General features: G+C 38.9%; 1 protein-coding gene across 2 annotated transcripts in view; it reads right to left on the bottom strand.

Annotated features, from left to right (window-relative positions):
* Window positions 1-23,898, bottom strand: part of GALNT1 (polypeptide N-acetylgalactosaminyltransferase 1) — a 129,394-nt gene that overhangs the window by 14,956 nt on the left and 90,540 nt on the right. For both annotated transcript variants that reach the window (XM_059895605.1, XM_059895604.1), the window contains 6 exons: window positions 20,855-21,021; window positions 15,246-15,453; window positions 10,048-10,218; window positions 7,817-7,934; window positions 6,165-6,345; window positions 5,150-5,289 (listed from right to left, as the gene is read on the bottom strand). In XM_059895605.1, coding sequence (XP_059751588.1) covers window positions 5,150-5,289; window positions 6,165-6,345; window positions 7,817-7,934; window positions 10,048-10,218; window positions 15,246-15,453; window positions 20,855-21,021 — 985 coding nt within the window. The remainder of the gene's footprint in view (window positions 1-5,149; window positions 5,290-6,164; window positions 6,346-7,816; window positions 7,935-10,047; window positions 10,219-15,245; window positions 15,454-20,854; window positions 21,022-23,898) is intronic.

Genomic DNA, 23,898 nt, shown 5'->3' with positions numbered 1-23,898 from the left:
ACCCACAAGTCATTCTATCCCCTTTGTCCTTACCACCACCTGACACCGTGAATATTAAAAAAAAAAAAAAAAAAAATCTGTCTTCCTCCAGAGACTGCAAGATCCACAAGAGCAGAGACTTTATTTTATTCACTGTATTCCCAGCACTTAAAATAGTATCTATCAAATAGTAGGTATGCAAATATTTGTTGAATGAATGAAAGGAAGGAAGAAGTGACAACCTCCTGCAGATCAGGGGTGGGGGTGGGGGGTCGACTTTTCCTGAGTGTCAGGAAGATTCAGTCCTGGGATGGGACCTGGATGTGGCCCTGTCCACACAAATCATCATTCCCTGCTGTGACTTACAAAGAAAATTTTGCCCTGCTATCAATTCCTGTCACAGAAGTGTTGGGTTTTTCTTTTCTTCTATTTGGATTCACATGCTTTCAAAAAGTCAGTATTATAATTTACAGGTTTATAAAGATTTGCAATGAACTGCAGACAGACCCAGTAAAAACAAAATTTCTTTACTATAAGCAATGCACTTTCATACAGTATTTCCTAAGTTATTAAAAAATGTTGGCCATAAGTAGCTAAATTGATTTATAAACCACTTCTGGGTTGTAATCAGAAAATTGAAAATCACTGCCTTGACCTAATAAAAAGAGGAACTTTGGGGAATTAGAAGATTATTAAGAAAGGAGAACCAGAATCTTTATGGCCCCCTGGCTTGGGGTATTGCACTGTAGTAAAGAAGAGGAAAAACACTTACTTTCTCAGTAGTAACACATAGTAGCCCAACACTTCTGCTCCAACAAGTAGAGGGAAAAACAGCTAAATTGCAGAAATCCTATTTTTGAGTGTATTAGAGAGCAATGGAAGCAAGTAGGGTGAGGTGAACTGTAATCCCAGAAAGGGAAGAGCCCTCCCTGGGTGAGCTGACAATCACCAGATGTCTTCCTCTGTAAGGACATTTGCTGATGGTGCAGGCTGAGGACAGGGTGTGGCCCAAATGGGCCTTTTCCTCAAGGAAAGAGCACAGTGATGTTGGTTATGTGAAGGCTAGCATGACAAAATAAAAATCAGAGGAGCCCCAAATACAAGGCCATTCTCCTCATGGGACATTTGCTGTGCTGTCAGTGGGTGGGAAGCTGTGGCTAGAAAGGCAGAATGAAATCCTCCACATCTCAAGAGGGAAAACTGTCATGATATGCAGATGCCATGATACTATATATATAGAAAACCCTAAAGACTCCACACAAAAACTACTAGAACTGATGAACGAATTCAGCAAGGTAGCAGGATACAAGATTAGCATAACAGAAATCGGGTGCATTTCTTTACACTAACAATGAAATATCAGAAAGGGAAAAAAAAACAATCCCTTTCAAAACTGCATTAAAAAAACACCTAGGAATAAACCTGACCAATGCGGTGAAAGACTTATATGCTGAGAACTATAAAACATTAATAAAGGAAACTGAAGATGATTCAAAGAAATGGAAAGATATTTTATATGCTCTTGGATTGAAAGAATATTGTTAAAGTGGCCATACTACCAAAGCAATCTATAGATTTATGCAATTCCTATCAAATTACCCATGACATTTTTCACAGAACGAGAACAAATAATCCTAAAATTTATATGGAACCATAAAAGACCCAGAATTGCCAACGCAATCCTGAGGAAAAAGAACACAGCAGGAGGCATAACTCTCCCAGACTTCAGACAATTCTACAAAGCTACAGTAATCAAATCAGTGTGGTACTGGCACAAAAACAGACATATGGATCAACGGAATGAAATAGTGAGCCCAGAAATAAACCTACACACCTATGGTCAATTAATCTTTGACAAAGGAGCCTACAATACACAATGGAGAAAAGAAAGTCTCTTCAGCAAGTGGTACTGGGAAAGTTGGACAGACAGCTGCATGTAAATCAATGAAATTAGAACACACCCTCATACCATACACAAAAATAAACTCAAAATGGCTTAAAGACTTAAATATAAGACATGACACCATAAAACTCTTAGAAGAGAATATAGGCAAAACATTCTCTGACATAAATCATACCAGTGTTTTAAGTCAGTCACTCAAGGCAATAGAAATATAAACAAAAATAAACAAACAGGACCTAATCAAACCTATAAGCTTTTGCACAGCAAAGGAAACCTAAACAAAACGAAAAGACAATCTATGGACTGGGAGAAAGTATTTGCAAATGATGTGACTGACAAGGACTTCCAAACTGTACAAACAGCTCATACAACTCAATAACAACAACAACAGCAGCAAAAAAACCCAATCAAAAAATGAGCAGGGCTTCCCTGGTGGCACAGTGGTTGAGAATCTGCCTGCTAATGCAGGGGACACGGGTTCGAGCCCTGGTCCGGGAAGATCCCACATGCCGCGGAGCAACTAGGCCCGTGAGCCACAACTACTGAGCCTGCGTGTCTGGAGCCTGTGCTCCGCAACAAGAGAGGCCGCGACAGTGAGAGGTCCGCGCACCGTGATGAAGAGTGGCCCCCGCTTGCCGCAACTAGAGAAAGCCCTCGCACAGAAACGAAGACCCAACACAGCCAAAAATAAATAAATAAATTTAAAAAAAAAATGAGCAGAAGACCTAAATAAATATTTCTCCAAATAATACATACAGATGGCCAAAAGGCACATGAAAAGATGATCAACATAGCTAATTATTAGAGAAATGCAAATCAAAACTACAATGAGGTATCACCTAACACTGGTCAGAATGGCCATCATTAAAAAGTCTACAAATAACAAATGCTGGAGAGGGTATGGAGAAAAGGGAACCCTCCTACACTGTTGGTGGGAATGTAAATTGGTACAGCCACTATGGAAAACAGTAATGAGGTTCCTCAAAAAACTAAAAACAGAGTTGCCATATGATCCTGCAATCCCACAACTGGTCATATATCTGGAAAAAACTGTAATTTGAAAAGATACATGCACCCCAGTGTTCACTGCAGCACTACTTACAATAGCCAAGACATGGAAGCAACCTAAATGTCCATCGACAGATGAATGGATAAAGAAGATACGGTACATATATACAATGGAATTGTATATCAGCCATGATATACTCAGCCATGAAAAAGAATGAAATAATGCCATTTGCAGCAACATGGATGGACCTAGAGATTATCATACTAAGCAGGGTAAGTCAGAAAGAGAAAGACAGATACCATATGATATCACTTATATGTGGAATCCAAATTATGACACAAATGAACTTATCTACAGAACAGAAACAATCTCGCAGATATAGAGAACAGACTTGTGGTTGCCAATGGGGGGGTGTGGAGGAGGGATGGATAGGGAGTATGGGATTAGTAGATGTAAACTATTATATATAGGATGGATAAACAACAAGGTCCTACTGTATAGCACAGGGAACTCTACTCAATATCCTGTGATAAACCATAATGGAAAAGGATATGAAAAAGAATGTGTGTGTGTGTGTGTGTGTATGTGTGTGTGTGTGTATATATATATATAACTGAATCACTTTGCTGTATAGCAGAAATTAACACAACATTGTACATCAACTATACTTCAATAAAATTAAAAAAAAAAAAATCTTCCACATCTCCTGGTGCTTAGGAGACAAATTCCTGCTAGACAGAAGACTTGAAAAAAATAACAACTGGTCCCCCCTCCACTGAACAAGGTGGGAGGCTAAAGTATACTAATCTCAAAACCTCAGAAAGGCAAAACTTCCAGGGTTGAGGAGACAGAGACCCCTCCAAGAAGCATACATGAGCCAGAAGTGAACTAAGTCTTCCTAAAACTGCAACCCAGCCCCACCTAGCTCAATTGTTATGGATTGAATTGTGTCCCCCCTCCAAATTCACATGTTGGAGTCCTAACCCCCCGTACCTCAGAATGTGACATTATTTGGAGATAGGTTCTTTACAGAGGTAATCAAGTTAAAACGAGGTCATTAGGGTAGGCCTTAATCCAATATGACTGGTGTCCTTATAAAGAGGGCAAATTTGGAGACAGACACGTACACAGGAGAATGCCATGTGAAGATGAAGGCAGAGATCAGGGTGACGCTTCTACACGCCAAGGAACACCAAAGATTGTCGGCAAACCACTAGAAGCTAGAAAGAGGCAGAGAACAGATTCTTCCTCACAGACCTCAGAAGGAACCAAACCTGCCCACACTTTGATCTTGGATTTCTAGTCTTTAGAACTGTGAGACAATACATTTCTGTGTTTAAGCCAGAAGTGGTATTTTATTATGGCAGCCCTATGAAACTACTAAAACCCCTGACTTGATCAGACCCCTGGACTAAAGAGAAGGACCCATTTAGATTTCCTACACACAGAGCACAGCTTTGGCTGGGAACCAGAAAGAATGGCTATCGACATTCTAGGAAAACAGTGGGACAGGGCACAAGAAGTACTTCCTTGTGACCATCCTGGTAGTTATACCAGAAGGTAAGAAGGCAAGACTCCCTCACACCAGACCCTATACTATGGGCAACCACAAAGATTAAAAAGGCCAAACTCCAAAGCACAACTAATTGTGTTGGCTAATTATAAGCACTAATAAGTAAATTATTTCAGTTTCAAGAAGATCTGCTGCTGAATTCTAAGAGCAATGACTAAAGGCATCATCAGAGATAAGCATGCTAACCAACAGTCTTTCCAACCTCCATGCCCACACTGAGATTTTGGACTCCCAAGGGAAAATAAATGGGTGTTAAAAATACAACTTATTATAAATGGTCTTTCAAGTTTCCTTGTCAGTTCTTTACAATTTATCTTTACTTTGAAGTTCCTCACACTTTGATTTGGGCTAATTAATGCTAGGACATTAGCTTTAGGAATATATGGTTTCAACTAAATGGGCCAGTTTGTTAAAATAAGAAGTCTATCGAAGACACTAATATACTGTAACAAAAGTCCAACTCTGAAAGGTGAGAGGTAGAGCATTCTTATTTTAATAAAATATAACATGATAAAAAATTAATAAGGTAGACTTTGTCAACTAACAAGAACTTTCTCACATTTGAGGTAACTTTAATATGAAGGTACTCTCTTGTTAGAAATTTAACCTCTATTATTTTTTATAAATCAGTGAGAACATAATAACCACACAGAATATATATATATACATATATATATTTTTTTACCTCTCCCAAAGAGAAATAGTGACGTGGAATCTGAGAATCGGGATAAATATTCTCTAGGTACCAAGAGAAAGGTCTGCATCGGAGTTTGTGTCGTAGACCAAGTCTTGATGATATATCTCCATAATCTACCTTTGTAACACCTGTTAAAAGAAATAAGTGACTGAATTATTAATGTTCTGTTAGGTAACACATTTCTATTTATATATTGCATCTAAAAAGCCAGTCAAATGAGAAAAGTAGTATCATTTTGGTGATGTGTGACTACACAAGTGACATACCATAAATCCACCTCCCAAAATATAAAACAAGGAAATATATGTGTTTTTCAAAGAAAAATTAAATTTATCTGAGAACGATATACATGCTAATAATATTACACACAAATGTAAGTTATATGGGGTCAGAAAAGTTTAATATTTGTTAAGGCAAAAACAAAAATAAAGACCAATATTGCCCAATATATGAAACAGAGGTTAAACAGAGCAATTGTTTCCGGTCAGGTTTCTCTCGCACAGCTCACTGAATTGTGTGCGCTGCCACTGCATAGTCTTACGGTGATTGGAAGAGGATGGAATGGTAACAATGTCAGGCAGATTTATAGCTGATGGAACAGCTGTTGCCACAAAACTCAGAAGAGCAGAGAAAAGCTCCTGGAGGGAAGTCCCTGGAGGCATGTTACAGGGCTCTGCACTGGCCTTGAAATACTTGATGCTTTCATATAAACTTAATTGTTGCAGTTAGGTTTAAAAAAAAAAGAACATGGAAAGCACCTGGACCAATAGTGACTTCTGCAAGACTGGATCGTGTATTGTTATTGTTAATGACATATACCGGCATTCTGCTAAGCACCTCCTATACTGTATGTGACTTCCTTTACTCCTTACAACAACCTGTGAGGTAGGTGTCTCGCCTCTGCTCAGAGGTTCTCTTCCACTCCTTCTTATCTCTCTTCAGAATGCATTAGGATCAGACCAAGAAAGTTAGTTTTGTATTTCTAATGCAAAATAATGCTAACCTGGAGAAATTATATAGAAGAAATTCTTGAATTCATCCATCCACACTTCTGCAAGTCGTCTGTTATTTTTATTGATAATCTGCCCTGTGCCTCCTGGAAACGTGTAGGGTGTAGCTTTCCGAAACACATGTCCAACATGTGAGCAAGTAACAATCTCCAAAGTTCCTCCACACTGCCAAATCTGAAAACAACAGCAAAGAAGACCAGTTTTAAACACTGATAATTATAAAAAAAAAAAAAACGGTTCACATCTATTGAGTTTCATAGCTGGAATTTCACAGACTCAAGGGCGTACAGTGGAGCTCCTGCTATATGGTCCCAAAGCCAGTGCTTCCTCAATTTTTGGTTCTGATCAAACCAGAAGCTGAAGGTTAAATTCAGAAAGATAGGTAAATGCAAAATACAGAAAAGACTTGAGGTCCACAGCAGTATTTCTCTAACTGCAGGCCGTCACTCTTACAAGGGTCATAAAATTCAAATTTGATGAATTGCAACCAGTACTAGCAAGGACATACTGTTTCATGAAATGTTTACATTATGGGTTGTGTGTATGTTTATTAATATGGTTCGTGGTCAAAAAACTTTGACCATGCAGTATTCAGCCAGAGTCCTATCTGTTCCTCCTTCTCCAAACCTGTCACAACCTGTACATTAAACAGAACCTAAGAATCTTAACTTGATTACTCGTGAGTTATTCAGTGGACAGTGAGAGCACACTCTATGGTGTTTGTGAGGATAAAAACAAAAAAGGGGTAAAAGAAAGATCATTAACTGTGGTTTCACATCCTTAACGAAATTATCCTTTCAAAATACATTTTTCCATAAGTCAAAAATCTACTATTTTCAATTAAAATACATTTTGAAAAATTTTGATTTTGTTAAATATTCAGTGTGCCTACCTTAACATTTTCACAGGATCAAAAAGTGATACAGCTAAGTAGGATCTCCAAGATGATCTGGAGTTCAAAACTCTCCTTTTATAAAGAGCAAAGCTATCTACCAGGAACACAGCAAGCTAGCTGGGTTAGACTTCAGTGCAGTTCAGTGTGATTTCCACTATAGGCCACGTGTCTAAAGTTCATTATTTTCAGAAATACACTACGTCATTTTAAAAATATGTTGATTTTTGTGAACAGGAAATGCATAAGACTTAAGGTTGACTGGGTTACATTAATTTAGAATAATTTCAGAATTCTTTTGCCTTTTTCTTTTTACGGAAAAATATAAAGCTGGTAAAGTGACCAGGTTTAAATGAGAGAGAACAATTTTCAAACCAGAAGGACAAAGCATATTAAAGAAAGTGAAATTATGTTTTTGGCAGTTAAGTAACAAAGTAGCATCTACAAACTATGTGTTATTTTTGTTTATTTTTAGAGTTTGAATTACTTCCTTGAAAGTAACAAATTAAAGACAACAGGGGAATCTTGTATAAGTTTTAAAGGTGGACTAGTAATATAACTGAATTATTTGCTTAAAATAGTTTATAATGAACCTTTAATAGTATCACCAAACTTTTTATGGGCTGAAGGCTGTGAAGTCTGATTAAACTCATATTAATTTCACTTTTTAATTTTTGTTTAGAGATAACATAAATATTTAAAGCATATCCATATTTGAGTTTATACAGATTACTTTTTTCAAAGGGAACTTACCCTAAAGGAAATTTCTAGGTTTTCTCCTCCCCAAATATCCATTCCAGCATCATATGTTCCAATTTCCTGAAAGTAATCTCTGTCTATTGAAAAAAGGCCTCCTGCCATTGTAGGTGTTCTGAAATTCAATCATAATACTATACCGTTAATTGTAACAATTTAAAATTTACTATCAGTTTTTGTTTTTAAAAGTAGTTTTATAACTGTTTGTAACTACAGAATAAATGCTTATTCTCACACTCTTCAGAAACTTTCACAGGCTCCCAGGGCTTTCTTTGTTTTTATGCTGGACCTGCACCCCACTCGTGCTGTCACAGCTCCTGCCTGGACATCCTTCTCTGCCTGGACACCCTTCTCTGCCTGGACACCCTTTCCTGCCCAGTCCCAAGGGCTCTTACTGTCTTCAGTACCTTTCTTGATCCTCAGGTGCTGACTGAGCTTCTACCTCAAACTCCTTAAATTGAAGCTATTTCTCATAATCCTCTCCATCTGACTGTGTATCTACTCCATAGTTCCAAGCAACCATAAATGCAGTTGACCACATTAACCAACTAGACTCATGTTAGCAGCTCTAACACGCCAGGTTCTAAGGGGTGGCAAATATCGCAAAGACGTAAGACTAAACAGGATGAAAGCAATGCAGCCCTTTCCCTCAACCTTTAAGGAAGGAGATGAAGTACAGAATAAAATCAATATACTCCTCGTAAGTAAGGAGATCATCATCCTGACCAAGTATGGTAAATTCTCTGCCTCAAAACATGGCCTAGGTATGTAGAGTGGGTGGGAATAGGTAGAATTAAGCAGAGAAATGATAATGAAGGAGGATTTAAATGAATGAATACCAAATATTGGTTTCCTTGAAGAATGAATATGGGGAAAAACTGGGTTCCAACTAGGAGACCGTAATTAAGTTCCAGGGACAGAGGACACTATGGAGATCATATTTTAGGATGAACTGGCTACCTATGTAACCCTAAAACATACTCATTCCATGCACTGGTGAGGGTGGCAGCATTTGCTTTTCCAGTAGAAGTAGTTGTTTCCACAAAGAAGTTAGGACTTACTTTGATTTTAGAAGAGAAAAAAGAATGAGAAAGTCTAATATCTTAGGAGTCAAAGGAAACAGGCTGACACCCAGCACTATCATTTAGTGCAGGGGTTTCTTGACCTAGGTTTGGGGATCTCTCTAAATTTCCTAGACTTGTATGTAAACGCTTCTGTTTGCACATGTGCATCCCTGCCTCCCACCCCCAGTCCCACTTTAGAGAAGACTCAAAGCTTTTATCAGGTTTTTCAAAGAAGTCCATCATGTATGAAATGTTTAGTGACCCTTGGTTTAGATGGTGATTTGAACTGTCACCAAAAGAGTGGCAAAGTCCCTTTACTAGGAAAGGACTTGGGTTGGCTAGGGAGAAAGAGCAAAGAATTAGTGAAACCGCTCTTCAACTTTGTCAGAACTGGACTTAATTCAAAGGAAGAAAGATCTGGGAAGCCTTCTCCTCTCCTGGAGAGGAGAAGGCTAAAAAGTCTGGTGCTGCAGGAACTCTTAATTACTACAGAAGCAACAGGCTGATGCAACTGGAATCCTAGGATGGCTCAGAAGGCTCCAGGTCTCTATCTAAAGGTCCTGAATAGCATGAAGGTTTTTATCCCTTTCTGAAAAAAATCTATGTAAGACCAAATATAGAACAAAAGAAGAAGCAGAAATGCATTAATGGAAATCCTTTTTTATACTTTTGTCAATTCTAGTTATTTTTATATTTGAAACAAGCTTTTTCTAACCTTATCAGATGGTACATGTCTGAATTTAAAATCTTACGTTTTACATTTTATTACCCAGTTTTAGGTATTATTTTCACATATTGGCACTTACAATTAATTAAGGGATGGTTTAAGTTAAATATTATTTTCCCTAACAACTGAATTAAAGCATAAATTATAGATCTGCAAAATGTTCATATAGGAATGAAAGAACATATGCATGTCACCATCATTTCTCACAGGCACTAGATTTATAGAAATGAAAAATTCGAATTTTATTAATTCATCAGAGGAAAAAAGTCCCTCTTTGAAATAATGATATACATGAAAGATGGCTCTTAACTACATATATGGTGCACAAATCCTTCGTGTCTTTCAAAATACACGTATAATCCTTCTAATATGATCCCCAAAGCTTCACAATCCCCTGCCAATAACACATTAGGGAAAATGTTTGACAAATCAGTTACCTCACAGGAAGAGTTCGATCACCTTTCCTTCTGTCCATTTCTCTTTGGGGAACAGGATACCAGCGAAAATTGAGCTTCCAGTTGAATCCACCATAGGTCATGTCAGAACCTGCCATGTACTCAAAAGTATCATCACTGATCACATCAATTATAGGACAGACCACTGTCTTCCTAAAATCATAAAAGCAAATTAAAAATCTTTTAAAACCTTCTTTTTTGAGGGCTATCGTAACAACTATATAACAAGTGTATACTAAGTGTTTTTAAAATAAAAATACATTCTATTATGTTAAGGACAATGGTGAAAAAATTCCCTGCTATATCCTACCAAGCTAGCATCATAATTATTTATTATATTTATTTATAACTTATTGAAAATAACCTTCCATCCCTCTTCCATTCATACTTTTATATATTTGCCACACGTAAAAGTACTTCAAATATTTCTACAGTATTCAAAAATAACTTTTTTTTTTTTTTTATAAATTTTACACTTTATTTATTTATTGATTTATTTTTGGCTGTGTTGGGTCTTCGTTTCTGTGCGTGGGCTTTCTCTAGTTGTGGCGAGCGGGGGCCACTCTTCATTGTGGTGCGTGGACCTCTCACTATCGCGGCCTCTCTTGTTGCGGAGCACAGGCTCCAGACGCGCAGGCTCAGTAGTTGTGGCTCACGGGCCCAGTTGCTCCGCGGCATGTGGGATCCTCCCAGACCAGGGCCCGAACCTGTGTCCCCTGCATTGGCAGGCAGACTCTCAACCACTGCGCCACCAGGGAAGCCCCAAAAATAACTTTTAATGACTATATATTTAATAATTCTAATGACTACATATTTAATAATTTTAAGCTAACAATTTTCTTAATAAATGACTTCTGGACATTTGTGTTTCTTATAGATTTTTGCTACTAAGATACTAAGTGACCATGTTCATATATACAATATTTTACTTTTGCTTTAAGAGTGAACTTCCAGGAGTGAGATTAGCGAATTAAAGGAAAGAACTTTTTGTGGCACTACTCATAACTGCTTTCCAAAAGTGTTATATGTATATTTATATACAGATTCCTTATAATACTATCAACTTTGGATGCTATTTTCTTGCAATTTTGTTACTATAATAATGTTACATAGTATCTCTGGATTTAAAAAATTTATCTTTTCTAATGATTAGAAGAGTATTTTTCCTGCAGTTTGTATTTCTTCATACAAATTGAACACACACTCTGAAATATTTTTCTTTTGGTATTGTGATTTTTATAAACTTGAAAAAACACACATGCCCACAGCCCCTTCTAAGAAACAGTGCCCTCTGCTCAGAGCCCTTGGGAGCCACATTTTAGAGTATGTGATATCCTCCCCATCTGACTGGTGTCTTATTTGAGGAAATCTTTCCCTACTCCCAAATCACGAAGCTATTCTCCCATATTCTCTTCAAAAAGAATTATATTTTTGCCTTTCATGTTTACCTTTAATCCTTGTGAAACTGATTTTGGGTATTACATGCAATAAGTATCCAACTTCGTTTATTTTCCTTATGGATGAACAATTGTTCTAGCACTATTTATCTAACGGTCTTTTTTTTTCTTCTGCTGTAATCGTAAGTGCCTGCTCTGTCATAAATCAAGTTTTCATAGAAACATGGAGTGGCTCTGTTTCACTAGTCTATTTGTGAATTCCTGCATCAACACGTCACTGCCACAATTAAAAGAGCTTTAAAATAAGTCTTGATGTCTAGTAGGGCAGGCCCAGTTGTACTTGACTCCTCTTTTTTCAGGGGTATTTTAGCTATTTTTTAAAATGTGTACTTCCAGATAAATGTTAGAATCAGCCAGTTTCTCCAAGAAAATTCTGTTGAGATTTTCAATTAGAAACACATTGAATTTATATAGATCAATGTGGAGAGAAATGACATTTTTTTTTTTTTTAAAAAGAAATTCACGTTCTTTTATTTATTTATTTATGACTGTGTTGAGTCTTCGTTTCTGTGCGAGGGCTTTCTCTAGTTGTGGCAAGTGGGGACCACTCTTCATCGCGGTGCGCGGGCCTCTCACCATCGCGGCCTCTCTTGTTGCGGAGCACAGGCTCCAGACGCGCAGGCTCAGTAATTGTGGCTCACGGGCCCAGTTGCTCCGTGGCATGTGGGATCTTCCCAGACCAGGGCTCGAACCCGTGTCCCCTGCATTGGCAGGCAGATTCTCAACCACTGCACCACCAGGGAAGCCCAGAAATGACATTTTTATATTGACTTTTCTATCCATGAACATTATCCTTCTTTCCACTCAAGATTATTTTCCAATGAATTTCAACAGTTTTCTATTTCATGCATCATTTGTTAAACATATTCCTAATTATAGCCTATGATTTCCATTGCTATTATAAATGATATCATTTCTTTTCTTCTTTTTACATTATATTTTCTAACTCTTCCTGCTGGTATGGAGAAGGCAACTGACTTTTCTATGGTGATCTTATGTTTGGCTACACTGCTAAATTCTTATTATTTCTACTACTTTGTGTATAGTTTACTTTTCTTTGTAAAAAACACATCATTTGCAATTGACAGCACTTTTTTTTTCCTTTCTAATTCTTATACCCTTTATTTATTTCTTATATTATTGCAAAATCTAAGGCTTCTAATAATACTGAGTAACAGTAATAATTCAGGGCATTCTTATCTTGTGCAATATCTTCCAAAAAATACTTTCTGCATTTCTCTATTGATATGATGTTTGCTAGTTAAGGGTGTGTGTGTGTGTAGCTAAATTAAATTAGTTTAGCTTCTTAAATTAGTAAATTTCCATTCTATAATAGTTTACTAAGTATTTTTAATCATAAATCAATGTTCATTTTAATCATAAATGAACACTTTTTTCTGTATCTATTAAAGTGATTACAGAGTTTTAATGACAGAGTTTTAATCCCAGTTTCAGAAATATGTTAGTAGGGTATATTATGTGAATTGGTTTTGTAATATTACACTAAACCAAGCAGTAATGATATGTTACATATATTGATATGTTATATGATATGTTTTACTTTTATATATAAATATATATATATATGTTGATATATTAATAAATCTCAGTTGGATTCAGTTTGCTGGTGCTGTGAGATTTTTGTATTAGCATTCATGAGTGGGTTTGAGAAATTTTCCACATCTGTTCTGGTTTCATATCAATGTTATACCAGTCTCATAAAAAGAGCTGAATTGGTACCCCTTTTCTTTGTTCTGCTTACAAACCCTTAGGGGAGATCCCCTCCTCCACCCCATACCAAGGTTGAAACAGCCAAGTTGTCTTTAGTGTGGTGGGATTCATTTCTCATTCTAACACAGAAGTACAGACATCAGGAGCCTAGCTTTATACAGGTGTTTGCTATTTGTCTTCCCACTGCAGGCAGGGCCCAGGCCTTGGCTCCCATCCTCCCATCTGTTTGTCTTTCAAGGCAGAAGCTCAGTGTCACCTAAGTTCAGCAGAAACCCTACAAGTGAAAGCTGGCTTTAGTGCCCAGACTGCTTTACTTGTTTGCACTTTGTTCTGAGATCTGCAAAATTTCTTACTTTGCTGCCAACTTGGTGATGCATTTAAAAATGTATTTTGGGGACTTCCCTGGTGGTCCAGTGGTAAAGAATCCACCTTACAATGCAGGGGACACAGGTTCGAACCCTGGTCAGGAAACTTAAGACCCCACATGCTACAGGGCAACTAAGCCCGCACGCCACAAATACTGAGCTCTCGCGCCTCTACTAGAGACACTGTGTGCCGCAAACTACAGAGCACACGTGCTCTGGAGCCCATGCGCCACAACTACAGAGAGAAAAACCCACGTCACAACTAGAGAGAAGCCCATGCACCGCAATGAAAAATCCTGCGTGCCTCAATGAAGATCCTGCGTGCTGCAACTAAGACCCGACGTAGCCAAAAATAAATGAAATAAATAAATAATAAATAAATCTTTTTTAAAAAATGTGTTTTGTATTTATCCAGCACTTAGCTTTTTCAGTTGGAAACGTTATTCAGGATACCTAATCTACCACACAGCCCAACTGGAAGTTGTTGTGGTTGTTATTTCAGCCAATTACCCTTTCATATTTCTGTCATCACCTCACATTGCTTTCTCTCCATGGGTCCAGGCTCCTGCTTCATAAAGGTTACACATTGTCTTTACGCAAGCAAACACTTCCTAAATCAGTCATCTGTTACATATAGAAAACAATTTACAGAAATATCCTATTTCTTCTTCAGGCAGTGTTCTTCTTCCTAAAGCTACTGTATCTTCTCATTGCCCAGGCAATTCATCTTTGAAAGGGGAGAGATGGGGACTTCCCTGGTGGTCCAGTGGTTAAGACTCCACGCTCCCAATGCAGGGGGCATAGGTTCGATCCCGGGTCAGGGAAAACGGGGGTTGGGGGGGGTGGGACGGGAGAGATGTAGGTCCAGCATTTGCTTACAAACAGAATAGATGCAATGACTTTGGCTCCCACTATGCTCTACTTGACTAGTAAAAGTTTATCCTGCTGAAATCTAAACCTTAATGTTAAGTTGACACAGCCAGCCTCTGGTTCAAACTTCAATGACAAGCAGAAATTCAACTAACATAGGTCTTGCAGACTGAAGTTAGGTTGTCTTCTCATATCTAGGAGCTAAGGCCAAGCCCAGCAGTAGGTAATTCTTTGAAAATTTTGCATCATGAAAGAGTACAACCATGAGCTTGCGCTGCTCCCAATGTTCTATCTGTATTATCCAAGATTACAGTCCTTTTCCATATACAATCAAGCATTTCAGGATCCCCACCCCCTTCTACTTTGTGCTACTGGCTGAGAGATACAGTCCCAGTAAGGATGCAGACAGAGAGGAGATGACCTGCTCACGCCCCAGTGTCAGCCTTAGAGAGCAGGGACAAGTAAAGGGCTTTATCCTACCTTCCCTGAGATCCGTATCTATCTGTTCTGCTCCCGTTTAGTGAAGAGAGCATACAGTATACATCCTAACATGTTTCCTAATCCATCCTCATTAACAAGACAGTCTGCAAACATTCCTTCCATAGAACGTGGTCTTATTCATATTTAGTTTAGAGTACTCTTCATGGGTATTTTAAAGGAAAATATTTTTACATTTATTTAAAAACATGGAATTTTGCAACTTACCACAGTTTAGGACAAACGCACTGAAAACAATTTATAGACTCCAGAAAATTACCTGTCATGTTTGATCCTGGCTAAGAGAGGCTCCAGCCACCCCACTGTACATTCACAGTGAGCATCTAAAAAGGTGATCACTTGGCCTTTAGACACTGCAGCTCCTTTTAACCTAGCTCTGATCAATCCAGAACGTTGCTCCATTCGAATTACGTGAACTGGTACTTTTAATTTTTTCACATAACTCTCTAGAGGTCTTTTCAAAAAGTCTGAAAATTAATAAAACAAATTTTAAAAAATAACATGAAAAAACTGCGAGCTGGCATTATCCAGATGGAAGGCAATTTCGGTTTGCAATATTCATTCAACACATACCTACTGAGCACTTTCAGTGAGGCTCCCTGACTCACAAACCCATTTCACTTAGGAAGCCTTTTTATTTCCTGAGAGAATGTACCAGAACTGCCTCTCCTTTGTTACACGAGGAATTAGGGGAGAGCCTCTGGGCTCAGGCTCAGTCAAAGGCACGTTACCACGCTTCTCTAAGCAGCTCTCCGTCAGGCTCAAGTCTCCTTTTCTCTAATCATGCTTAAGGATCAGGAACAGAAAGAAGGTAGTTCAAGAGAATTAAATCCAGACCTCAATAGAGAGAAAGAACAGAATACGCAATAGCTGTTCGGGTTTGGAAAATTGTGGGGTTTCTTCAAAGGCAGAAACAAATTGTCTTATAGATTATCACAGTCTCTATGTAGTTCTTTTTCAGGAGGTGGGAAATGAGGTCAAGCTAGATGAGAATGCTGGACTGGAGCCGCCAAGACCAAACAGAACCCTTACCAGACCGGTCGGTCTAAGTAAAAAAGGTTTCCAGAGGGAAGGGCAATTGAAGAGGAAAAGAGAAAGGGAGAGTGAATGGGTGATGAAATCAGCAGCTATCCTAGAGAGATCAGATAGAGGTTATGCTCCTAAGCCAAGGCTTTCCTGCCTCCAAAGTACATAATTGATTTTAAAAAGCAGAAAAGGGTCCACTTCCTCAAACCAAAGACAAGAAACTTTTCAGATCAGGTTAGTTCATGGTGCTTATGCCAGAGAAGTGACGGACGGTGATCAAATGTCTTTCCAATCTGCCCCCATACAACAGGTACAAGGACAGTCTCTCTAGGGAAGGAAAAATTTGACACGGAGCTACTAGGACTCCTATGATTAGCTCTGTCCTGGGACCCCAGTAACGGAGGTCAGGGTGTAAGTATTAAGGGGCTCTTTAAATACTAAACGTGGGAATCCAAAGGGCTCCCTACATAGCGGAGAGGGAAAGACAAATAGTAGTGAAATGGTTCTTGTCCATTGGAACTGGTAAGACCTGACTGATTCAATAATGGCATAATCAGGACTATGAAAACTGTGAAAGAAAAAAAGGCCTCTGTGTCCCACTACACCAGAACACCAATCATTCCCATGTCTGCTAATACACTTCCTAAAATATCTGGGCTAAAAAGAGAATCTGAAAAATATGTGGAGAACTCCTATCTGATCACCATGATTTTATGAACCAAATCTTAGGGTCAGAAACATATATAACTTGATTCTGAGTAAAAAAAGGTGAGGGTAGTGCCAACCCCAATGAAAAACAACATTTTACCATTTTATGTCTATTTAATACAATGCCAGGTTCTTTACATATTTTATTTCATTTAATCCTCATAACAACCCTATGAGATGTCATTAAGCATATTTTAGACATGAAACTCTAAGGCTCAGAATATTAAATGAACTGATCAAGATGACACAGCTTATTAAGAGGTAGATCCAAGATTCAAGCCAGGTCTGCCTGACTTCAAAGCCCCTCTTTTCACCCACAGCAAGAAATCCTAGAAGGGAATTACTGAGAGAACAATTCAGGACTGTGGATTCACCCAACCTGATCCAAATTTAAATTGCTTTATGTCCAGAGTTTGACAGAATCTCATGTGGTTAAGGTGTGAGATATATTCTAGTACCTTAGACCAGTCAAATACGGCTGTGTCACAAACACTGTGTCTCCCAATACGTCTTCCCCAAAATATTAGACAGTTTAAAGTGCTTATTAAGAATCAAAGCAATCTAATCCCTGAATCCCGTATCTTTGAAAGTTATAATATTCTGTCCTGTCTATAATTAAAATGAAAAATGCATGATTCTCTGGTCTGGTAGTTGAAAAGAGTTGCTGTTCAACAAATTTTCTTGGTATCTTTGTTTGATGTCTTTGTGGCTTTCATGCAATATGGCTAAGAAATAGGTATCTTCCTAACACCTGATATAGAATTATGGACTCAGGGCTAGGTGGGGGATTAGGAACTATTTATTCAAACCTCATTTTATAAAAATGAAGCCATTGGGGGTTGTTAAGTGATTATGATTAGAAGGTACGATGTCATCTAAAAATAAGAGAGAATCTTATTTTATTAGAGTATCTTTACAGCTATTAGTCTATAAATGGATCCCTAGGCATCTCTGCATAAGGGAGTTGTGAGGCTGTCAGAGAGTGAATGTCAGGGAAAATTTCACTGCTCCCAGCAACATCTGAGAAATCTTAGCCAGAACTCTAAAGAGCAGCAGAAAGAGCAAAGAATTTAGAGTGTAATAAATCTGACGCCTAATCCCTACTTAAATAAGAACCTCTGTTTCCTTCTGTGTAAAATGAGAAAAACAATAGTTATCTCAGATTAAGAACATTGTATCAATTCTAAATCTTAACATAACCTTCTGAGATGACAACTGCATAACTTCGAACATGAACTAGGGATTCATCCAGACTCCGTCTTCATTACAGACCCCTTAACGGTAAAGTTATGACAGACATGAGCTACATAGCAGTTAAGAGGTTAAGCCCTAGGTTTATGCGAAGTCTCATTTTGCTCAATCAATAAAATAGGGATAATTAAAGCACCTACTCCATACTTAATAAATGGAGCTACTGACAACTCAGCAGGTTCACCGTGACATCCAATACCTGAGGCCATGAGCCGACTATGCACACTACACAACCTAGTTAGGAAGTCTGTGCAGACAAGGAGTAGAAATATGGATCAGCTGACTGGTAGATTATTCTTTCCTTCCTTCACTGTCTGGACTGTCTACTGTGTGATAGGCACTGTGGACACCGAGGAGATGATGGTGAGCAAATAGTCCTGATGGAGTCATGGTGCCTGTCTGGGGGGCAGGGTGGGGGGAGACAGTCATTAAATAGACAAGTAAACAGGTAAATCTCTGGGGAGAGCTGTGGGAGTATAGAGTGTTCTGAGAGGTGCTCAGAGGGACATGACCCGGTCGCAGGAGGTCAGGAAAGCCTCTCTAAGTGCAACTTGATTCTGAGGAAACATACGAGCGGAACTAGGGGCTGGGGTGGGCAGGGAATGATCTGAGATATGACTGGAGATGCAGGCAGAGGCCAGGTCCTGCAGGCCTTAGAGGGAAGGCTTCTTTTTCTTTTAATTGAAGTATAGTTGATTTACAATGTTTCAGGTGTACAGCAACGTGATTCAGTTATATATACATGTATATTTTTTTCAGATTCTTTTCCATTATAGGTTATTACAGGATACTGACTATAGTTCCCTGTGCTACACAGTAGGTCCTTGTTTAGAGGAAAGGTTTTAATCAGAGAAGTGACACGGTCAGGCCTGCACGTTTAAAAGCTCCCTCTGCACGCAGCATGAACAGACAGGATGGGGTGAGGATGTTTGTGGGGAGACTATTAGTCTGTTTCATCGGCCAGGTGAGAAATGAGGGTGCCATGGCTGTGCCTCATGAATAGGAAAGAGCGGACTTAGAGAGCTGGCTCTGGTTCCTGGGCCCAAAGTTACCACCTAAACAAGAAAGTTAGATTAGATAATTCTCAATCTGGATAGCAAGACTGCAGTTATAACCACAAAAACACAATGCCCAGGGGTTCCCAAATATCAGAAGTAGTGACCCAGGTGCCTGAGGCTTTCCATGCAGGAAGATATAGAAGAGCCAGGTCCCTGATCAGGGCTGTGGGGAGACGCTCAGGGTCCTGCTTAGTGACTAAGCCCGATGGGGCAGGGAGGCAGACACCTGCCCACACGTTTCCAATTACAGGTTTACAAAGGCTGGGGTGATTCAGAAGGGCCTACACGAGGGAGGTAAAAGATAACCGGGATACGTGACTATCTTTGTCACTTCAGGTTGCGGACATGTAAGTCTTGCTGGTTAGGCCACATCCTACAAAAACTTACTATTTCATAGCCTTCTCAGGCACTCAACAAAATAATGGAGAAAACAAAGGGGGGACTGGAAAAATAAATCATTTCATCTGAGGAAAAATATCTCTTCTTGAGGAACATTTAACAAATATCAACATATAAGTGAAAGTCACTTGCAGGATAGATGTTTGTATGAATCACTGCTAAAATTAACTTCAGTTAATTTTCTTAAACAGGGATTAATTAACTCCTAGCTAACAATTATCCACGTGCGGTTTATACTTCTACTGTCAACAGTAATTATTTAAGTGTGGTAGTCTTAATTTATAACAGTTCTCATTCATTTTGACATTAATTACATTATATATTATTATTAAATGTTTTATGTAATTATAAACTATCTCCTTGATTAGATTAAGGAAGTGAGCTACAAGGCCCTTGAAACAGCAGGGCTATAACTAATTCTTCATTTGTACCTCTACAACCTGGCAAAGTAAGAAGATTTAAATTGTTATCAATGAGTAAATTACTCCCAATAATTAAGACAGGAAGTGATTAAATTCATCATGGTTAAATGTATATATTTAGTGTGGGCACAGGGAGGAGAAGGTATAATACTTGACTAAACTATTTTAGCAGATGCAATGAGAGATAGGCGAGAAAGTTGAAGATAATAACAAAAAAGGTTGAAAAGATGGGTCATGAAGTTTAAGGCTGCTTAAGGAAGGAAGGAAGAGCCGTTTTCCGTAGTTCCCTCCAAATTTTTCTCATGTGAGTACAGGAATATTGGGGGAAACACATGACACCAATGATCCTGAACAGCTGTGCTGTGAAAAAAAAGCCTGTGAAAAATTCTGAGATTCTTGGAAGAACGTCTGGGCAAGAGCCACTGTAGAGATTCATCATGAGATCAGAAACATATTATATACCACTTTTTCATAAGTTCCTTCGTCACCCTTTATGTACCTAGCTATAGATTATCCCTGAACTTAGGAATGGAGGAAACGGAAAACCTACGAAGAATCTGGAGAACTAAGGCTCCCCCAGCTCAGGCTCTGTTTTGCTGTCAGGGATGCTTCCCACTGTACAGGGAACTAAATCTCTCTATTCATGGCTCTCAGTAGGAGCCAATCTTTCTCCACTGACTCAGGGCTGCAGCTTCCCACAGAGAAAATCCTGACAAAATTACGTGGTTTTTTTTTTTTCACTGTTCTGCATAAATTTTTATAGATTTCTTTTTAAAACAAGATTAAGATGTGACACAAACTAAATGCTAATTAAAGTAATATTTTAAGTTTCACAAGGGTGTAAATTTTTTGCGTATGTGAAATGAGTCCAAACGTCATAAATAACTTTTAGGATAAATTAGAAGTTTGTATAAAATTATTAGGTTAAAATGATAGCAACTAGTTTTTTAACCATTAATGACAAAAGGTGTAGCATATTATTGGCATTAAAATGTAAAATTTACCTCTTTCACTGGCATCATCTACTAGAACAATTTCTTCTAGCATGTGTCTTGGTGAGCGATTAAGGACACTATGGACAGTTCGCAGAAGTGTGCTCCAAGCCTCATTATGGAAAACAATCACCACACTTGTTGTAGGAAGATTATCTGGATACACCTTTGTTTTACACCTAGAGACAAAGCAAATGCCTTTGTAAAACTGTTACAAATAGCATAATCAAGTAACCCAGACTAGAAGGGGTAATAGAAGAATAAGACAGGTGGCTCTAGTGGTGCAACTCTCAGTACTTCATTTATTTTAGTTTTGGTTAACGTTGCATGTTTAATAAAATAGTAACTACTTAGAGTTATATGGTTAGATTAAAACTATTTTAAAGATGTTAGTTATATTCTTAAAATCAGGCACCTCTTTCCTGACATGTTTTCTTTCTGTTGATTCGTTTTAATGGATAATGTACTAAGGCTATATTAATCCCAAAGTGAACGTATCTCAAGAATCCCATTAGACAAAAAATCAGAACCACAACAGTCTAACAGTTTAATAATCTAAGCAAAGGACTACCTTCCACAAAGGAAGTAAACTAGTATTTACTGAGTATCTATTATGTACTGGTCACTGAAGCCTCCTAATAGTCCTGTGAGGTATCTGAAGCCACATTTCACAGACGAGAAGCAGAGGATGGACCAAGGGAGGGAGCGGCAGGGCCTGACTGGTAGCTCCACAGTCCTGATGCTGCCCCCTCCACAGTGAAATTCCCACATGCATCTTGTTTAGTACAGACTATCTTTAGAAATGTAACCATCAGAAAGACCAAACACACCCAAAATATCTGCACACAGAATCAATATACTAATTCTACATGGTCTCTTCTTTCAATCTTGCTAGCTAGATGAAACCGCTAGAAACAGACTAGCCAAGGGCAACAACAGCACTAAGTAACCAGGCATCAAGGCAGCTGTTTAGGACAAAGGCTCTCCTAAAGAGTGCATGTGTTACTCTTTCTTAGGGACCCCCAAATTTTATGAGTTGTTCCAGCCTCTATATCCACCTTTTTTTTCTTGCTCTCATAAACTCCTCAAACCTTGTGTGGTCTCTTCCAATCTCGTCTATTATTACCTGTCAATGGGAGCGGAGAAAGGAGAGAAGGGGGAAGAATTGAGAAAAAATACCAACAAAAGCCCTCTTCTGAAGCTGCCACTATAAACCTACTCACTAAATGTGGCACCCTAGGGCTGCTGATTGGCAGCTGGAAGAAAAGGAAAATAGAAAAGGAAAAAGATGGCAAGGTAAAATAAAGGGGTTGAAAGAAGGAGAAACGAAGGAGAGTTCACTAGGGAGCCCCATCAGCACTGGTCCCTCCTCCCTCCCAGGAGAAAAGGGGAAACAAACAGCTTCCATTGTCCTTCTTCATTAAATCCCATTTCAGCCCCTCCCACCTCTTCACCGTTCCCAAGACTCCCTTTCACAGCGCGGTCTCCCTCTCCTCCCGCCAGCAACCTCACTGTCTATCCACCGACGCCTGAGACCACAGCCCCATGTCCACGTCAGAGTCCACTCCCCGCTCACCCTGTGTTCACACCAAGATCCACTAGAAGGCTGCCACACAGCCTGCCACCCTCTCTACAATCCCCTCCCTCCAGGTCTGGGCTAGAGGTGAAGTCCAAAAGACTAGCTGCCTAGGCTACAGGAAGGAAAACTATGGGAAGGTTCTTGGCATTCCAAATAATACTATCTGAAAATAGTACCATTTTGTTTTTTATTATTATTTTCAGATAGTATTGATATAATAGCATTATATCAAATAGTATTACTTTTGGACAGTATTTATCAAAAACTCTGTTACAAATGGCGGCCAAATTATAGGTATCTCATTAGTACTATGCTTCAGGTACCTTGCAGGTGAGCAAGCCAAGACACTCATGTTTTCATGGGAAGGTGCATGCTGTATACCTGACTCGCAGACTACTGGAGCAGGACTGTGAAGTCAGGAATAGCTTGTGTATGGAGAAGGGGCGTTCAGAAAAAGACTTTCTAATATTATTTAACTGAATCATATTAAGTCATATGTAATCCTTTTTCACAAATTAATCCTACTTATTATTATAGGAGAATTGGGAAACAGAAAACAGTCATGGTGACTGTAAAGCTGCTAGCTTACTGAAACAACAAAAAGAACAAAATCAAGTGAGACACAGAAGATGATTAGGCAAATTCGCCATGTACCAACAGTACTGCTAGCCATGTGCATGGCTAGGAAGCAGGGAGGAAGACGACGGAAAACTCTTGAGATGGCAGGGTCTGCAGAAGAGGAGTGATAAGCCAGACTTATTACTAGGATGACACATTAAAGAATTAAATTCTGAAGTTGTACGGAAAGGAAGCAAGGCTATAGGAACACTGGAAATAAAGAAGACTAAAATGGAAATCATTCACAGCAGGATGGAAGAATCAGAAAGCAAAGCAAATTATTGGGACCCAGAAGAACAGATGACAAAAAGGAAAACAATTTCCTAAATCAAACAATTGAATTTAATCATTCAGAGAACATATAAATTCATAAATATTCTCTCAATGCAAAACAGAAAATATAGAGAAAATATGGGAAAATCTTCATAACTGATCTCAAACAGGTAAACACACACATACTCCCCTCTACCTGAGAAAGCCATAAAGCACTTGAGAAGACCAGAGATGCTTTCAGCATTCTAGCTAAGCTTCTCCCATGGAGGGACCACCTGTCCTTGTGGGGCTGGAGGTGAGGGATCCCTTTGGGGGTAGGGAGCTGAGGATAAGCACAGGCAGTGTTATGAAGCAGTTTTCTTCCACCCTGTCCCAACTGAGTCTTTCATCCTCAGGGATGAAAATTAGCCAGTGTAAGGCTGTGCTACTTCAAAAAACAAACAAAACGGGGCTTCCCTGGTGGCGCAGTGGTTGAGAATCTGCCTGCCAATGCAGGGGATGCGGGTTCGAGCCCCGGTCTGGGAAGATCCCACATGCCGCGGAGCAACTAGGCCCGTGAGCCACAACTACTGAGCCTGTGCGTCTG

The sequence above is a fragment of the Balaenoptera ricei genome, chromosome 14 (genome assembly GCF_028023285.1).
Source record: "Balaenoptera ricei isolate mBalRic1 chromosome 14, mBalRic1.hap2, whole genome shotgun sequence".
In the NCBI taxonomy this organism is placed as follows: domain Eukaryota; kingdom Metazoa; phylum Chordata; class Mammalia; order Artiodactyla; family Balaenopteridae; genus Balaenoptera; species Balaenoptera ricei.
This window is presented reverse-complemented; position numbering and strand designations above follow the sequence as displayed.